This window comes from Salvelinus namaycush, chromosome 16 (assembly GCF_016432855.1).
Source record: "Salvelinus namaycush isolate Seneca chromosome 16, SaNama_1.0, whole genome shotgun sequence".
Classification (NCBI taxonomy): domain Eukaryota; kingdom Metazoa; phylum Chordata; class Actinopteri; order Salmoniformes; family Salmonidae; genus Salvelinus; species Salvelinus namaycush.
The window spans coordinates 42,227,194-42,246,502 of record NC_052322.1 but is presented as its reverse complement, the minus strand read 5'-3'; the positions used below and the strand labels follow the sequence as shown (position 1 = coordinate 42,246,502).

Here is a 19,309-nt window from a genome sequence, read left to right as displayed (position 1 = left end):
TATTACACTATTGAATAATGTAACCAAGCCATATTACACTATTGAATAATGTAACCAAGCCATATTACACTATTGAATAATGTAACCAAGCCATATTACACTATTGAATAATGTAACCAAGCCATATTACACTATTGAATAATGTAACCAAGCCATATTACACTATTGAATAATGTAACCAAGCCATATTACACTATTGAATAATGTAACCAAGCCATATTACACTATTGAATAATGCAACAATTCACAAGTATGTGCAGACAATTAAAGGGTTTATTTTCTTGTCCGTACACATTAAATTAGCTGACATAAGAAATGTAAAAAAAACATTTACATTTTTAATAACAATTTGCTGACAATACACAGCTAACTCCTGCTAGACAGCTACAGTGCCTTCAGAAATTATTGATACCCCTTGCCTTATTCTGCATTTTGTTGTGTTACAGCCCAAATTTACAATGGATTAAATTGAGATGATATATTAAAAATATATATTATTATTCTTTATTTTCTTTGGGGGGGGGGGGCCCAGAGCAAGGCGGGGGGACCCACGGGCTTGAATTGTTAAACAGTTTGTGCTTCCTGGCTAGTGGCTACTGTGATATTTATCTTAAATTTGACAAGAATGTCACGAATCCAGACACAACAAAAGGGTAAGGCAAGGATGTAATATGAATTGGCCACTCCTCAGACTCTCCTTTATCTCTTGTAGTGGGAATAAGGCCTTAGATAAAGAAGCTCTGAACGGCTTGTCAATCCTGAGCGCTACATCACGTGAGACTGGCCAGACAGGTGTGTAAAAGTACTGATAACTTGTGTGTGCTGATGGGTCTGGGTGTTAGGAGAAGTAAGACTATTTTGTATTACTCCTCAGCTTCCATAAGCAAGCAAGCACACACACACACTGACCCCTGACCCCTCAGACTCACAGTGTTGCTGATGACCAGGAGAACGTTGGCGTCTCTGGGGTTGTATATGATCTGCATCTGGGGGTTGAAGGGAAGGTCCTGCTGCTCAAAGCTGTTCCCAAAGTCTCTGGAGATAAAGATACGAGAGCCCAGGCTGCCAGACACGTCACCTGTCAGGATCACCTGGGAGGAGCAGGACAGGCAAACCAAATTAACTCCTACAACTATTAGGAACATTGAACAGCCTTTTGCTACATATGGAGACATCACATATTATAAGCTTAGAAAAGTAACTAAGCTTTCAGTAAAAGTGTTGCCATTATTTTCAGAAAAACATTTCTTATAGGACATGCCATGAACACGTAAGCTAGTTCACAGGTTTTAAACACGAAATGCATCTTACCTTCCCAGAGTTCTCTGGTCCGATGGCGATGCCGAACTCTGTCCGGATGAAAGTGTTGTTGATGAGGTTTGTGACGTCCTGGAACGACTTCCCATAGTTCTCACTGAGGAGGCAGAGAAGGAGGTGAGGCGGTCAAATAGGACACTTTCTTGTCCAAATACACACACTTTTAATATTTAACCAGTTGTCAGCTCAAATAATAGCTGTATTCTTACACGGACATTCTTCCGACATAACTGGTGGTGAATCTCAACATGAAGAACCCTTACCTTCGATAGAGTTTAGACTGACCGAATCTCAACATGAAGAACCCTTACCTTCGGTAGAGTTTAGACTGACCGAATCTCAACATGAAGAACCCTTACCTTCGATAGAGTTTAGACTGACCGAATCTCAACATGAAGAACCCTTACCTTCGATAGAGTTTAGACTGACCGAATCTCAACATGAAGAACCCTTACCTTCGATAGAGTTTAGACTGACCGAATCTCAACATGAAGAACCCTTACCTTCGATAGAGTTTAGACTGACCGAATCTCAACATGAAGAACCCTTACCTTCGGTAGAGTTTAGACTGACCGAATCTCAACATGAAGAACGGCACTTGGAATGTTGTCAGAGCCAGGATGACCTGTCGAGAACAAGATCAGCTTAAGGACTAGTATAAACTGTGTGGTGCGAGCCCTGAATGTTGTCAGAGCCAGGATGACCTGTCGAGAACAAGATCAGCTTAAGGACTAGTATAAACTGTGTGGTTCGAGCCCTGAATGCTGATTGGCTGAAAGCCGTAGTACGTGAGACCGTATTCCAAGGGTATGACAAAACATGTATTTCTACTATTCTAATTACGTTGGTAACCAGTTTATAATAGCAACAAGGTAACTCGGGGGAATGGTGGTCTATGGCCAATATACCACGGCTAAGAGCTGTATTGGCCATATATATATCACACACCCCTCGGGCCTTACTGCTTTAGTAAAGAACACCTGTATTCCATCAATGAGTTTGAGACCCTGGTTTGACATCATTTAAAATCAGCACATAATTAGGACAGGACATGGTAAAACTCACCCCGGTGGCATCTCCAACCCAGGCCAGTGACACGGACCCACTCAGGTCATTGAAGGAATACTGTGAAGAAAAAGGGAGATAAATCAGAATATTTGCATTCTGTTTATTGTTGACAGACTGATATGCATCACATATATACAAGTTGAAGTCGGAAGTTTACATACACCTTAGCCAAATACATTTAAACTCAGTTTTTCACAATTCCTGACATTTAATCCAAGTAAAAATTCCCTGTCTTAGGTCAGTTAGGATCACCACTTTATTTTAAGAATGTGAAATGTCAGAATAATAGTAGAGAGAATGATTTATTTCAGCTTTTATTTATTTCGTCATATTCCCAGTGGGTCAGAAGTTTACATACACTCAATTAGTATTTGGTAGCATTGCCTTTAAATTGTTTAACTTGGGTCAAACGTTTCGGGTAGCCTTCCACAAGCTTCCCACAATAAGTTGGGTGAATTTTGGCCCATTCCTCCTGACAGAGCTGGTGTAACTGAGTCAGGTTTGTAGGCCTCCTTGCTCGCACACACATTTTCAGTTCTGCCCACAAATTTTCTATAAGATTGAGGTCATGGATTTGTGATGGCCACTCCAATACCTTGACTGTGTTGTCCTTAAGCCATTTTGCCACAACTTTGGAAGTATGCTTGGGGTCATTATCCACTTGGAAGACCCATTTCCGACCAAGCTTTAACTTTCTGACTGATGTCTTGAGATGTTGCTTCAATTTATCCACATCATTTTCCTGCCTCATGATACCATCTATTTTGTGAAGTGCACCAGTCCCTCCTGCAGCAAAGCACCCCCACAACATGATGCTGCCACCCCCGTGCTTCACGGTTGGGATGGTGTTCTTCGGCTTGCAAGCCTCCTCCTTTTTCCTCCAAACATAACAATGGTCATAATGGCCAAACAGTTCTATTTTTGTTTCATCAGACCAGAGGACATTTCTCCAAAAATAACGATCTTTGTGCAGTTGCAAACTGTAGCCTGGATTTTTTTATGGCGGTTTTGGAGCAGTGGCTTCTTCCTTGTTGAGCGGCCTTTCAGGTTGTCGATATAGGACTCGTTTTACTGTGGATGTGGATATTGATATTTTTGTACCCGTTTCCTCCAGCATCTTCACAAGGTCCTTTGCTGTTGTTCTGGGATTGATTTGCACTTTTTCGCATCCAAAGTACGTTCATCTCTAGGAGACAGAACACGTCTCCTTCCTGAGCGGTATGACGGCTGCTTGGTCCCATGGTGTTTATACTCGCGTACTGTTGTTTGTACAGATGAATGTGGTATCTTCAGGCGTTTGGAAATTGCTCCCAAGGATGAACCAGATTTGTGGAGGTCTACCTTTTTTTTTTTACCATGATGTCAAGCAAATGGGCACTGAGTTTGAAGGTAGGCCTTGAAAAACATTCACAGGTACACCTCCAATTGACTCAAATGATGTCAATTAGCCTATCAGAAGCTTCTAACGCCATGACATCATTTTCTGGTATTTTTGAAGCTGTTTAAAGGCACAGTCAACTTAGTGTATGTAAACTTCTGACCCACTGGAATTGTGATATAATTCACTGTAAGTGAAAGTATCTGTCTGTAAACAATTGTTGGAAAAATTACTTGTGTCATGCACAAAGTAGATGTCCTAACCATCTTGCCAAAACTATAGTTTGTTAACAAGAAATTTGTGGAGTTGTTGAAAAACAAGTTTTTAATGATTCCAACCTAAGTGTATGTAAACTTCTGACTTCAACTGTAACTAAAAGGAAGGGAGCCATCACATTAGTCATGGGGTGTGTAATACAGGAGTGGTTTTTAGGCATACGTGATCTTGAAAATGAACTGCAGAAGATCTAATAACGTAATAAGGATATACACCAGATGGCCAAAATATCTTGTTCTGACTGGCAGCACGTTGTCTAACTGGAATTTACACTACATGACCATAAGTATGTGGACACCTGCTCATCGAACATCTCATTCCAAAATCATGGGCATTAATATGGAGTTGATCTCTCCCTTTGCTGCCATAACAGCCTACACTCTTCTGGGAAAGCTTTCCACTTGATGTTGGAACATTGCTGAGGGGATTTGCTTCCGTTCGGCTGGAAGATCATTAGTGAGGTCGGGCACTGATGTTGGACGATTAGGCCTGGCTTTGCAGTCTGTGTTCCAATTTATCCCAAAGGTGTTCAATGGGGTTGAGGGCAGGGCTCTGTGCAGGCCAGTCAAGTGCTTCCACACCGATCTCGACAATACATTTCTGTATGAACCTCGCTTTGTGCAAATGGGGCATTGTCATGCTGAAACAGTTGCCACAAGTTGGAAGCACATAATCATCTAGAATGTCATTGTATGCTGTAGCGTTAAGATTTCCATTCACTGTAATTAAGGGGCCCGAACCATGAAAAACATCCCCAGACCATTATTCCTCCTCCACCAAACTTTACAGTTGGCACTATGCATTCGGGCAGGTAGCGTTGCCTTGCATCCACCAAACACAGATTTGTCTGTCGGACTGCCAGATGGTGAAGCGTGATTCATCACTCCAGAGAACGCATTTCCACTGCTCCAGAGTCCAATGGCGGTGAGCTTTACACCACTCCAGTCAACACTTGGCATTGCGCATGGTGATCTTAGGCTTGTGTGCCGCTGCTCGGCCATGGAAACCCATTTCATTAAGCTCCTGACGAACAGTTCTTGTGCTGACTTTACTTCCAGATGCAGTTTGGAACTCGGTTGTGAGTGTTGCAACCGAAGATCCATTTTTACGTGTTATGCGCTTCAGCAGTTGGCGGTCCCGTTCTGTGAGCTTGTGTGGCCTACCACTTCGCGGCTGATCCATTGTTGCTCCTAGACATTTCCACTTCACAAAAACAGCACTTAGAGCTAACCGGGGCAGTTCTAGCAGGGCAGAAATTTGACGAAAAAGGTGGCATCTTTTGACGGTGCCACGTCTAAAGTCACTGAGCTCTTCAGTAAGGCCATTCTAATGCCAATGTTTGTCTATGGAGATTGCATGGCGGTGTGCTCGATCTTATCCACCTGTCCGCAACGGGTGTGGCTGAAATAGCCGAATCCACTAATTTGAAGGGGTGTCAACATACTTTTGTATATATACACACACACCAGTAAGCTGTAAGTGCTATAATATACACTGCTCAAAAAAATAAAGGGAACACTTAAACAACACAATGTAACTCCAAGTCAACCACACTTCTGTGAAATCAAACTGTCCACTTAGGAAGCAACACTGATTGACAATAAATTTCACATGCTGTTGTGCAAATGGAATAGACAAAAGGTGGAAATTATAGGCAATTAGCAAGACACCCCCAATAAAGGAGTGATTCTGCAGGTGGTGACCACAGACCACTTCTCAGTTCCTATGCTTCCTGGCTGATGTTTTGGTCACTTTTGAATGCTGGCGGTGCTTTCACTCTAGTGGTAGCATGAGACGGAGTCTACAACCCACACAAGTGGCTCAGGTAGTGCAGCTCATCCAGGATGGCACATCAATGCGAGCTGTGGCAAGAAGGTTTGCTGTGTCTGTCAGCGTAGTGTCCAGATCATGGAGGCGCTACCAGGAGACAGGCCAGTACATCAGGAGACGTGGAGGAGGCCATAGGAGGGCAACAACCCAGCAGCAGGACCGCTACCTCCGCCTTTGTGCAAGGAGGAGCAGGAGGAGCACTGCCAGAGCCCTGCAAAATGACCTCCAGCAGGCCACAAATGTTTATGTGTCTGCTCAAACGGTCAGTAACAGACTCCATGAGGGTGGTATGAGGGCCCGACGTCCACAGGTGGGGGTTGTGCTTACAGCCCAACACCGTGCAGGACGTTTGGCATTTGCCAGAGAACACCAAGATTGGCAAATTCGCCACTGGCGCCCTGTGCTCTTCACAGATGAAAGCAGGTTCACACTGAGCACATGTGACAGACGTGACAGAGTCTGGAGACGCCGTGGAGAACGTTCTGCTGCCTGCAACATCCTCCAGCATGACCGGTTTGGCGGTGGGTCAGTCATGGTGTGGGGTGGCATTTCTTTGGGGGGCCGCACAGCCCTCCATGTGCTCGCCAGAGGTAGCCTGACTGCCATTAGGTACCAAGATGAGATCCTCAGACCCCTTGTGAGACCATATGCTGGTGCGGTTGGCCCTGGGTTCCTCCTAATGCAAGACAATGCTAGACCTCATGTGGCTGGAGTGTGTCAGCAGTTCCTGCAAGAGGAAGGCATTGATGCTATGGACTGGCCCGCCCGTTCCCCAGACCTGAATCCAATTGAGCACATCTGGGACATCATGTCTCGCTCCATCCACCAATGCCACGTTGCACCACAGACTGTCAAGGAGTTGGCAGATGCTTTAGTCCAGGTCTGGGAGGAGATCCCTCAGGAGACCATCCGCCACCTCATCAGGAGCATGCCCAGGCGTTGTAGGGAGGTCATACAGGCACGTGGAGGCCACACACACTACTGAGCCTCATTTTGACTTGTTTTAAGGACATTACATCAAAGTTGGATCAGCCTGTAGTGTGGTTTTCCACTTTAAATTTTGAGTGTGACTCCAAATCCAGACCTCCATGGGTTGATAAATTTGATTTCCATTGATAATTTTTGTGTGATTTTGTTGTCAGCACATTCAACTATGTAAAGAAAAAAGTATTTAATAAGAATAGTTCATTCATTCAGATCTAGGATGTGTTATTTTAGTGTTCCCTTTATTTTTTTGAGCAGTATATATATATATATATATGCCAAATCAAAATTGTATAAAGTGCACAAATAGCTATGTAACATAAGTATTATGTATGTTTGTGTGTGTGCACAAGTGAACCTAACACCCTTTCCCTCCCTACTGCTGTACCATGCGTCTGCCTCTCACTCTCAAAACACCCAAGTGTTACAAAGCATCACATGTAGACACTAGAGTGTTACAAAGCATCACATGTAGACACTAGAGTGTTACAAAGCATCACATGTAGACACTAGAGTGTTACAAAGCATCACATGTAGACACTAGAGTGTTACAAAGCATCACATGTAGACACTAGAGTGTTACAAAGCCAAGCACCGCTAATCCTTAGCGTGCAGAACCAGACCAGTAGGCCTTGGACCAAAATGTCCTCACAGTAGGAGGCTGCACTATAGTACAACTAGTCCCAACTGTCAATCAACTGCCAAATCCTCTTTAGAAGAAGAATCAAACATACACGTACTTAACCCAAATTATAAAATGACATGTTGTTTTCCTTATAACAGCAATCCATGCTTTGGTTTAGTTTACCTGGCACTGTATCTGTATGCTTATGGTTTTAGCAGTTGTGGCATACATCCAATCAACTCCCGTCTGGTACCGATATTAGCAATTTTTGTCCAAATCCCCCGAAAGGATCTAAAATTGATTGTGAAGCTCAACAAAGTCACTTGTAGATTATTTGAAAATGATGCGTGACGAAAAATGCTAATATGACTTGAAATGGGATTTGTGCTACAACTGCTAAAACGTTAGCATGTGGAAACAGTGCCAGGGAAATTAAACCAGAAGCATGGATTTCTGACCGGAGCTGTTGGTTCTGCTACCTAGCTAGAATAAGATACTTAAACTCTTAATCTCATCAAGCGGTTACTCTACTCTACTCTTTCACTATGTGGACATTCATAGGATTAGGCCCAGGCCACATCCGGGCAGCACTATCTATAAACCAGACCTGGGTTCAAATACTATTTGAAAATATTTCAAATACTTAATCTATGCTTGATTGAGATTGCCTGCTGCAATGTAACCAAATATTTCAAATCTATTAAATACTTTGAGAGTATTTGGGACCGGTCGGGAGGGAAAAGGTGTTAGGTTTTCTTGTGCACACGCACAAACATACATAATACTTATGTAAAATAGCTATTTGGGCACTTTATAAAATTCAACCGGTCCTCAACCGGTCCCAAAAGTGCACCTGGTCCTCCAGGCAAACTCTCAAAGTATTTAATAGATTTGAAATATTTCAAATAGTATGTAAACCCAGGTCTGGTATAAGCTGCAGTGGGAACTATGCTGTACGGTACCCAAACAGGAGTATGTTGGACCTATGGAGGACATTTACGTTCAGCCTCTTGGAATTCTGCCTTCAGTCTTTAGGGTTCTTCCAAAATAGGACCCTATTTCACTATAAAGTTCACTACTTTTGACCAGGGCTCATAGGAGAAAAGTGTGGCATTTGGGACACACATTTTAGTCTCTAGATTACCCATAATCCTGCCTTTGGCTTCAAAGTCTGGTTGGGACAGAGAAACTATGCAAAGTATATTGCTTTGGAATGGCTGGACGAATGGTGTTAGATCTGAAACTATGTCAATCATTATCAGTGCATGACTCTAAGAAGATCTGTGACAACACGATACTGTTGTACAGGAATGAATCAATTTATTGTGTTTTGGGAAGCCCATAATTACTAAGTGGTCATTGTTTGTTCTATTCACGGTTGGTTCAGAGATCTACAAGTTGTTGCCAAGGACTGACTATAAAGCTGATTGTTCATTGTCAGAGGTTAACTAGGGTGCAGGAGGTGGTGTCCCTACTCTTTCCCCTCATGACCTGGTGTTTCATCAGAGGTTAACTAGGGTGCAGGAGGTGGTGTCCCTACTCTTTCCCCTCAGGGCCTGGTGTTTCATCAGAGGTTAACTAGGGTGCAGGAGGTGGTGTCCCTACTCTTTCCCCTCATGGCCTGGTGTTTCATCAGAGGTTAACTAGGGTGCAGGAGGTGGTGTCCCTACTCTTTCCCCTCAGGGCCTGGTGTTTCATCAGAGGTTAACTAGTGTGCAGGAGGTGGTGTCCCTACTCTTTCCCCTCATGGCCTGGTGCTTCATCAGAGGTTAACTAGTGTGCAGGAGGTGGTGTCCCTACTCTTTCCCCCCAGGGCCTGGTGTTACCACTTCTGAATCATGTCAAGCTTCCTTATGTGTGATGTAGCCAACGTGCAATAACACATTCATACGTAGGAGGAAGGTATTATTTAGAAGAAAGTGCATCCTATAAGTTCATACTAAAAATGTTTATAATAAATGCAATTTGTTGTTACTTGCTAGAAGGTAATGAACTCTGCGGTAAGGACAATCAAGAACACGACATACACACATTCTTATCAGGAACTACCAACTAAATCAACAAGGTGTATGTGGGTAAGCTGTTGGTTATCCGAATAGACCACAGATGTATTGGGTAAGATGTTGTTTAAAATCGGTCTACTCTATCCTGTGTGTCAAATCAGTCGAATGAAGCACAGCAACTGGACGCAAACCATAGTTTGCAGTGCATCAGTACCACTGTCATGGAGGACGTAAACTCAAGCACCGAAGTAACAACTGAGGTGGAACCAACAACAGGCGTGGAACTCACCCAGCCTCCCAGACCTGCAGTCGAGAGGAGACTACCAGGGCACAGACCGTATGTGAAGTGGCCTGGCGCCAGTGACAAGAAGTTGTGGGAAGCAGTGAATACTGACCTTACCTTGACCCTCGAGAAACTTCGAGGCACAGTGGAAAAGAAGTTGGAGAGGATGGGGGACATCTATGAGTACGGGGCAGAAAGCTTTGGAGTGCAAGAGGCAAAAGGCGGGAGAAAGGTTCCAACCCCACCAGTTTCCAGGAGGCAACAAGAAATCAAGCGCCTCGTTCAAGAAAGGAGACAGCTTAAGAAACAGTGGAAGAAGGCCTCGGAAGTGGAAAAGGAGGGCATAGAGGCACTTCAGGCTGACATTAAAACCCGGTTGGCATCCCTCCGTAGAGCAGAGAACCTACGGAAACGCAGAAGGAAGAAAGAACAAACTAGAACTCGATTCTATAAAGACCCCTTCAAGTTCCTTAAAAGTCTCTTCACGAAGGAAAAAAGTGGAGCTCTTAAAACAACAAAGAAAGACCTAGAGGAGCACCTGATAACAACAAACTTTGACTCAAAGCGACATGAACATCTGGCCATCCCATCAGATATCCCACCCATTGAACCCCCGGAACATCATATTGAGACCAGCCCTCCGACATGGAAAGAGGTGGAAAACACAGTTCGACGGGCAAGAACAGCATCAGCCCCGGGGCCAAATGGAGTCCCGTACAAAGTGTATAAGAACGCACCAGACGTCCTGAGGTTCCTCTGGAGGCTTATGAGAACAGCTTGGCAAAAGAAGATAATACCCAAAGTGTGGCGTAGGGCAGGAGGGGTCCTGATCCCTAAGGAGAGGGATGCAGTGAACATCAGCCAATTCCGCCCAATCTCCTTACTGAATGTCGAGGGTAAAATCTTCTTTAGGGTCATTGCCCAGAGGATGGCTGAGTACCTGCAAAGGAATGCGTACGTCGATACATCTGTACAGAAGGCAGGAATATCAGGGTTCTCTGGCTGCTTGGAACATTCCAGCATGATCTGGCACCAGATCCAAATGGCCAAGGTGGAGAAAAGGGACCTCCATGTAGTCTTCCTCGACCTCGCCAATGCATTTGGCTCTGTGCCCCATGAACTCCTGTGGTCTGCCTTCAGATTTTTCCACATACCGGACACCATCACAACCCTGGTGAAGTCGTACTTCCAGGATTTGCAGTTCTGCTTCACCACCTCAGAGTTCACCACCTCATGGCAGTGCCTGAATGTAGGTATAATGGCGGGATGTACCATTTCTCCGTTGGCATTCATAATGGCAATGGAAGTTATCATCAGATCCTCAAAATGGGTTGCTGGTGGACAGCGAGTCGACTCTGGTTTCCGCCTCCCTCCACTCAGAGCCTACATGGACAACATTACAACATTGACCACCACTGTCCCATGCACCAGGAGAACATCAGCTGGGCCCGTATGAAGATTAAACCATCCAAGTCACGCAGCATCTCGATTGTGAAGGGAGTACTCTCTGACCTGAAATTCTTCATCGGAGATGACCAAATCCCAACAGTGTCTGAACAGCCGGTAAAAAGCCTTGGAAGGTGGTATGATGCAAGCCTGAAGGACAAAGACCAGGTGCAACAGCTGCGCAAAGACATCAGTAGTAGCCTACAGTCCATCGACAACACCCAGCTACCTGGAAAGTTAAAGGCCTGGTGTCTGCAGTTTGGTCTCTTACCCCGGGTGTTGTGGCCCCTAGCAGTGTATGAGGTTCCAATCTCAACAGTGGAGAAGATGGAAAGAGGAGTCACAGGCAACTTAAAGAAGTGGCTCGGAGTTCCACGATGCCTTACCACCATAGGCCTCTATGGAGATGGTGTCCTCAAGCTGCCCCTCACCAGTCTAACAGAGGAATTCAAGTGTGCAAAAACCAGGCTCCAGATGACACTGAATGAATCTCGAGACCCAGTGGTGAGCAACAACGCGCCGACCTTGGCAACTGGGCGCAAATGGAGGCCAGGAAAAGCAGTCCAGGAGGCAACAGCAGCCCTCAGACATGCTGACATTGTGGGTCATGTTCAGCAAGGGAGAGGAGGCCTTGGGCTAACTAGCTGTGCTGCTTGGAGTAAGGCCACTGCACCAGAGCGGCGGAAGATGGTAGTGCAGGAAGTACGCCATCAGGAGGAGGCTGCAAGGTGGGCCAAGGCAGTCTCTCTTGCCAAACAGGGACAGTGGACTCGATGGGACAGTGTGGAGAAGAGGAAGATCAGCTGGAAGGATCTGTGGGCCATGGAAGCGAGGCGGTTGAGCTTTTCCATCAGAGCAACATATGACGTCCTTCCAACACCAGTTAATCTTCACCAATGGTATGGTGAAGATCCGGACTGTGCCCTCTGTTCCATGCCAGCCAACCTCAGGCACATTCTCACAGGGTGTAAAACAAGCCTCACCCAAGGACGCTACACTTGGCGTCACAACCAAGTCCTTAAAAACCTTGCGTCCGCCCTGGAGGACAAGCGAGCTGCCACCAACTCTCTACCACCCCCAGCAGCATCACACCCCTTACGGACGACCTTTGTCCGCGAAGGGGCTAAACCACCGAAGAGCGGCTCTACACCATTAGAGCGAGACCAGCTGCGCTTGGCCCGCGACTGGAAAATGCTAGCTGACATTGGCCGGCAACTTGTGTTTCCTCCGGAGATCGCAATCACCACCCTAAGACCTGACATGGTGCTCTGGTCCCGTTCGCTCAAGAAGGTCTACATCATTGAGCTCACAGTACCCTGGGAGGACTCAGTAGATGAGGCTTATGAGCGAAAACATCTGCGCTATGCCGATCTAGCTGCCGAAGCACGGCATCATGGCTGGAACACAGAAGTCCGACCAGTGGAGGTGGGCTGCAGAGGTTTTGTGGCATCATCTACAACCAGACTGCTTAGAGACCTTGGAATTAAGGGCCAGAGCCAGCGTTCGGCAATCAAAGCTGTATCAGAGGCGGCAAAAGGCAGCAGTCAATGGCTCTGGATGAAGAGGAAAGACCCCAGCTGGGCCCCGAAGTGAGAGGGCCAGGAGGTATGCGGTCAACAATGCTTGACTCAGGGAGGAGGACGCCCCTGCCATGCATAGTCCCATGGGATGTTGGCTATCAACAACAAGGCAACTCCTATGACTAATTGGGAATGGGACGCAAGCGTAGGATTGATCACCCTGTCGCTGGCCGCCTTTGGGGAGGGTGTATAGTGTGAAAGGCCGAAACACCCTAGGAACCAAAGGTACACTACTGACGATGCGCTCCCCAAATTTCACCAGGCTCACTGTTCATGAACTCTTGGAAGTGCTTGCACAAAGGATAGTAACATCTCATCCTGTGTTCTTGGAATCTGTGTTAGCACAGCCAGATAATAATATAGCCCTGTTTCAAGGACATCTGGTGATCTGAAATTAGACTGCGCTTTAAGGAAGAGCTAGCTACAGGGTGTTTGAGGACAACATCATTATGAAAGGCAGTCAGCCTTGTTCATGATATACAGCGCATTCGTAAAGTATTCAGACCCCTTGACTTTTCCCACAGTTTGTTAGGTTACAGCCTGATTCTAAAAATTGTATTTTTCCCCTCATCAATTCTACACACAATACCCCATAATGACAAAGCAAAAACTGTTTTTTAGAAATTTGAAAACTGAAATATCACATTTACATAAGTATTCAGACCCTTTACTCAGTACTTTGTTGAAGCACCTATGACAGCAAATACAACATTGAGTCTTCTTGGGTATGATGCTACAAGCTTGGCACACCTGTATTTGGGGAGTTTCTCCAATTCTTCTCTGCAGATCCGTTGCTGCACAGCTATTTTTCAGGTCTCTCCAGAGATGGTCGATCAGGTTCAAGTCCGGGCTCTGGCTGGGCCACTGAAGGACATTCAGAGGCTTGTCCCGAAGCCACTCCTAAGTTGTCTTGGCTGTGTACTTAAGGTCATTCTCCTGTTGAAAGGTGAACCTTCACCGCAGTTTTTCGTCAAGGATCTCTCTGTACTTTGTTTCGTTTAGCTTTGCCTTCATCGTGACTAGTCTCCCAGTCCCTGCCTCTGAAAAATATCCCCACAGCATGATGCTGCCACCACCATGCTTCACCGTAGGGATGGTGCCAGGTTTCCTCCAGGCGTGACGCTTGGCATTCAGGCCAAAGAGTTCAATCTTGGTTTCATCAGACCAGAGAATCTTGTTTCTCATGGTTTGAGAGTCTTCAGGTGCCTTTAAGCAAACTCTAAGTGGGCTGTCATGTGCCTTTTATTGAGTGGCTTCCGTCTGGCCACTCTATCATAAAGGCCTGATTGGTGGAGTACTGCAGAGATGGTTGTCCTTCTGGAAGGTTCTCCCATCTCCACAGAGGAACTCTAGAGCTCTGTCAAGAGTGACCATCGGGGTCCTTCTCCCCCGGTTGCTCAGTTTGGCCGGGCGGCCAGCTCTAGGAAGAGTCTTGGTGGTTCCAAACCTCTTCCACATTTGTTGGTACTCTTCCCCAGATCTGTGCCTTTTCCCAAATCATGTCCAATCAATTGAATTTACCACAGATGGACTCCAATCAAGTTGTAGAAACATATCAAGGATGATCAATGAATAGTCAAAAACCTATGAATATGGGCCTCTACTCCCAATTCTCATCAGTTCTGCCAAGTAGCCTATTGTAAATGTCAGATGTGCTCTCAGAAGCAGAAACAGTTGCTTGTGAACATGTATAACACCTACACACCCTTTCCCTATATGCCTAGCCTCTTACCATTCTTGAAAAACACGTTTGCCTATTTTACCATCCAGACACACTGAGTCAGAACATGATAACAAGGTAGCCTGAACTACAGTATGAACTACAGGTTTTGCATGTGTGAATTTGATAACCGAAATGCCTAACAACTAAACTCACACCTGGTGACACCAGTACTTTCTTGAAAATACCCTCGATAGACTACACAGGATATGACATACCCTCCATAGACTACACAGGATATGAAATACCCTCCATAGACTACACAGGATATGAAATACCCTCCATAGACTACACAGGATATGAAATACCCTCCATAGACTACACAGGATATGACATACCCTCCATAGACTACACAGGATATGAAATACCCTCCATAGACTACACAGGATATGAAATACCCTCCATAGACTACACAGGATATGAAATACCCTCCATAGACTACACAGGATATGAAATACCCTCCATAGACTACACAGGATATGAAATACCCTCCATAGACTACACAGGATATGACATACCCTCCATAGACTACACAGGATATGAAATACCCTCCATAGACTACACAGGATATTTTACTATCTATTCTAGAGTTAGGCAGAAAATTAAAACAAACTAGCAGGACACATCATTTGTAGTATTAAGTACACCACCATCATTCCATGAAATACCTAACTATCAAACGTACACTAAGTTACAACTATTGTCTATAGCTTACATAGATCAAGAATATCTCCTTATTGAAAAATAATGCCAGTTTAAGCAATGTGGAAAAACAAGGTAACTAAGCCAGGCCTAGTATGAAGTACAGCAGCATCATTCCTATGGGGAAATATAGGTCAGACTCATAACCATTAGAGAGGGAACAGTTGAGAGACCGGACTAACTGGAGACGCATATTAGTATGTTTACACTAGACTAGAGAATGACCTCCATGCAGTACGGCACTGGGCGGGATAAAACATATAAATGAATTGCTCTTTGTATTTCTGTACTGTATTAGAGCTGTATAACAGAAGACAAACAGTATGCTAAACTCACATAAGATTAAACGTGACATGATTTACAGGTACCCTTAAACAATTAGCTACAGAGATGCTAAATTGAAGATTATAACTCATAGTCCTCCACTGTACGGGGTTAAAGTAATCTTTAACTCCAGTAGCCTACTTGTGTCAATCATGTACTGTTGGAAAAAGACCCGCAAGTAAAGGGGGGGGGGGGGTTACGCGTTACACTTGTCTACGAAGCATGTGACAAATAAACATTTATCTTGATTGTATTTATTATGGATCCCCAGTATCCCTTACGAAAAAATATTGCATTCAGAGTGCAGTACAACTGCAGTACGCTGCAAATTCGTCCAAAATACAACATTCGACTGCAGTTACTGTACTTTTACGCCAGTTTCAAAACGGCAATATGTTTTTTTTGGTAAGGGCTGGCTTGACGACAGTTGAGTGAGTCAAACATGAACACATTGATCTCGTTCAAGAAGTGTTGTACACAACTGGAGAATAGATGATATTTGGTTAGTTGCATGGCAACCGTAACAGATCAGTTGCACTGTTAAAACCCACGTCATTTGAGAAGGGAGTAGTCATGTTGTTATGAGGATAATTGTCGAGGTAAAGTGTCACCTGCAGAGCATTAACCGATTATATCGGTGAGTGTAACCTAATCGGACCTGCGGGGTTAACTTACGGTTTGGGTGTTGTTAGTCAACTTGGTGTCGAATCCCTGGAGACGGTTACAGTCTCCTTGATCCGCACTTCTTCTGCTCCTAATGTGGTCGGATGATTCAGAATCAAACGAATCTAAATCTGGTGATCTCTTTTCGATATTCAAACTGGGATCTTTCACAAATTCATACTGCCCGCTGTTATATAGTCCTTCATTAAAATCATAAGCTGACGTCAAATGCAGAAATATAAAAAATACAACACAGTGCGCCAGAACTCCCATATTCACTGTTGGCCAAAAACACGACAATTATTGTAAACTATATTTTTGTTATTCTAGTAATCCTGACTATAAATTGTGGGTCGCTCCGGTTCGAACACGGCCGCCGATGACATCAACACAAACAGTAGTCCTGACAGCGAGTGGTAGCCTACTTCGGGCTTTGTATGCTCTGCATGGGTCATAGACTCCTATTTGAGGCGGTGCGCTCTAGTCTCCAGAGCGCTTAGTTTTACGTCCCGATGCGCGGAAAAAATGTCGGAAGTCCGCAGCTAAAAACAAATCAGACGCACTAATTTGCCGAGATGCATTAGGTCCAATTGTCCACCGTGCAACTCCTTGTCCAAAAGTATACAATGTAACGGTGCTTGAAATTGTGTCTATGGGATGGATATTACACACTTTTGCAGATAGCCCGCTGTGATTGGATTTTACTGTGTTTCACACTGAAAGTGAGTCTTCTGATTGGTTAAGACCCCATTTGCACTTCCTATCACACAACTTCTAATAGCTGGCAAAGCCTTGTCAAGCTTGGTTGAGGGCACTACAGCTATTCTATAGAGACAAAGATTATGGATATACCGATAGAGAGCAATAATAATGGCGTCTTTTTGTAGGCACTAACTTCACCATGGTTCGTTGGACAAAGCCTATGGGGAAATGAATGGAGTTTTTTTATAGGGTTTTGGATAAACGCCAAAAATACGGTCATGTTATCTGACTAATATCTCATAGAACAAAACATATAAGATCTCCCAAGCCTGTGTTAACCTCAGACCTTATTATCGTCGTCTATCCAAAAAACATTTTCTTTCCCCTTTCATTTTCCACATGACTAAACGAACCAGGGGTAACTAATTTCCGGTTTTAGGGACTACTCGCCAGCTTGTAGGGTTGTCACTAGTTGGCACAGCCACAAAGTCATAAACCTAAACAATGATTTCTACAATTTATCTTCTTAAAATGTGATTTTTAACCTAACATTAACCCTAACCACACTTCTAACCTTATGCCTAACCTTAAATTACTAACCTTAAATTAAGACCAAAAAGCTCATTTTTGTTTTCATATTTTTTACGATATAGACAATTTTATGTTGTTGCGGCTGTGCTATCTTGTCGAAACCAGCTTGTAGCCCCCATTTTCCCTATGGGTTACCTCTGATTGGTTCAGCCATTCCTACGGGGGAAAATGAATGGTGAAAGAATAGGGTTGTGGGATAGACGACGATAACAAGGTCTGAGGTAAACACAGGCTTAGGAGATCTGATACGTTTTGTTCTTAAACACAGGCTTAGGAGATCTGATACGTTTTGTTCTTAAACACAGGCTTAGGAGATCTGATACGTTTTGTTCTTAAACACAGGCTTAGGAGATCTGATACGTTTTGTTCTTAAACACAGGCTTAGGAGATCTGATACGTTTTGTCCTTTGTCAAAATAAGGGTTAGTTAACCTGACCTTTATGAATTATGAAGCCTTCATGTTTTGTTCTATGAGGTAATATCAGTCAGGTAACCTGACCTCTATGAATTATGAAGCCTTCATGTTTTGTTCTATGAGTGACTATTAGTCAGTTAACCTGACCTTTATTCATAAGGAAGCCTTAATGTGATTTATGTGCTTTTTTTAATTACATAAATGCTTCAAAATTCACAAAAAGTCAGGTAAGCTGATAGAACAAAACGTATGAGATCTCCTAAACCTGTGTTTACCACAGACCTTATTTCCGGGCGTTTATCCAAAAACGGCATTCATTTCCCAATAGGTTTTGTCCAACGAGCCATGGAGGAGTGCCTACAAAAAGATACCATTACTAGCCTATTTCTCTCTAATATGGAAGTATTTGTCCCTTCAGTGAGCTTCATCAATTTGTTAATATTTATGATTCAGAATATGTACGATTATCAAAGGAAATATACAGTACAAGTCAAAAGTTTGGACAGACCTACTCATTCCAGGGTTTTTCTTTATTTTGACTATTTTCTACATTGTAGAACAATAGTGAAAACGTCAAAACTATAAAATAACAGATATGGAATCATCTAGTAACAAAAGAAGTGTTAAACAAATCAAAATATATTTTATATTCTTCAAAGTAGCCACCCTTTGCCTTGATGACAGCTTTGTACACTCTTGGCATTCTCTCAACCAGCTTCACCTGGAATGCTTATGAATGCTTATCCAACAGTCTTTAAGGAGTTCCCACATATGCTGAGCACTTGTTGGCTGCTTTTCCTTCAATCTGTGGTCCAACTTATCCCAAACCATCTCAATTTGAGGGCTGGTGATTGTGGAGGCCAGGTCATCTGATGCAGCACTCCATCACTCTTGGTCACTCTTCACTTCTTGGTCAAATAGCCCTTACACAGCCTGGAGGTGTGTTGGGTCATTGTCCAGTTGAAAAACAAATGATAGTCCCACTAAGCGCAAACCAGATGAGATGGCGTATCGCTGCATAATGCTGTTTTAGCCATGCTGGTTAAGTGTGCCTTGAATTCTAAATAAATCACAGACCGTGTCACCAGCAAAGCACCCCCACACCATCAAACCTACTCCTCCATGCTTCACGGTGGGATACACACATGCAGAGATCATCTATTCACCTACTCTGCATCTCACAAAGACACGGCAGTTGGAACCAAAAATCCAAAATTTGGACTCATCAGACCAAAGGACAAATTTCCACTGGTCTAAAGTCCATTGCTTGTGTTTCTATTATATATATTTCGATTTGTTTAACTTTTTTTTTGTTACTGCATGATTCCATATGTGTTATTTCATAGTTGATGTCTTCACTAATATTTTACAATGTAGAAAATAGTACAAATAAAGAAAACCC

General features: G+C 43.9%; 1 protein-coding gene across 4 annotated transcripts in view; it reads right to left on the bottom strand.

Annotated features, from left to right (window-relative positions):
* LOC120061452 (sortilin-like) overlaps positions 1-16,839 on the bottom strand; it is a 48,775-nt gene extending 31,936 nt beyond the window's left edge. For 3 of the 4 annotated variants that reach the window (XR_005478332.1, XR_005478333.1, XM_039011265.1), the window contains exons 1-5: positions 16,212-16,839; positions 2,383-2,442; positions 1,869-1,942; positions 1,312-1,414; positions 930-1,091 (exon numbers count right to left, since the gene is read on the bottom strand). Coding sequence is in view for 2 of the 4 variants with exons in the window: in XM_039011265.1 (XP_038867193.1) it covers positions 930-1,091; positions 1,312-1,414; positions 1,869-1,942; positions 2,383-2,442; positions 16,212-16,472 (660 nt within the window). In the remaining 2 variants the exon portion in view is untranslated. Of the gene's footprint in view, positions 1-929; positions 1,092-1,311; positions 1,415-1,628; positions 1,690-1,868; positions 1,943-2,382; positions 2,443-16,211 lie in introns of those variants that run through there. The other variant, XM_039011266.1, reaches the window with a different exon arrangement.
* Between the last annotated feature and the right edge of the window lie 2,470 nt (positions 16,840-19,309).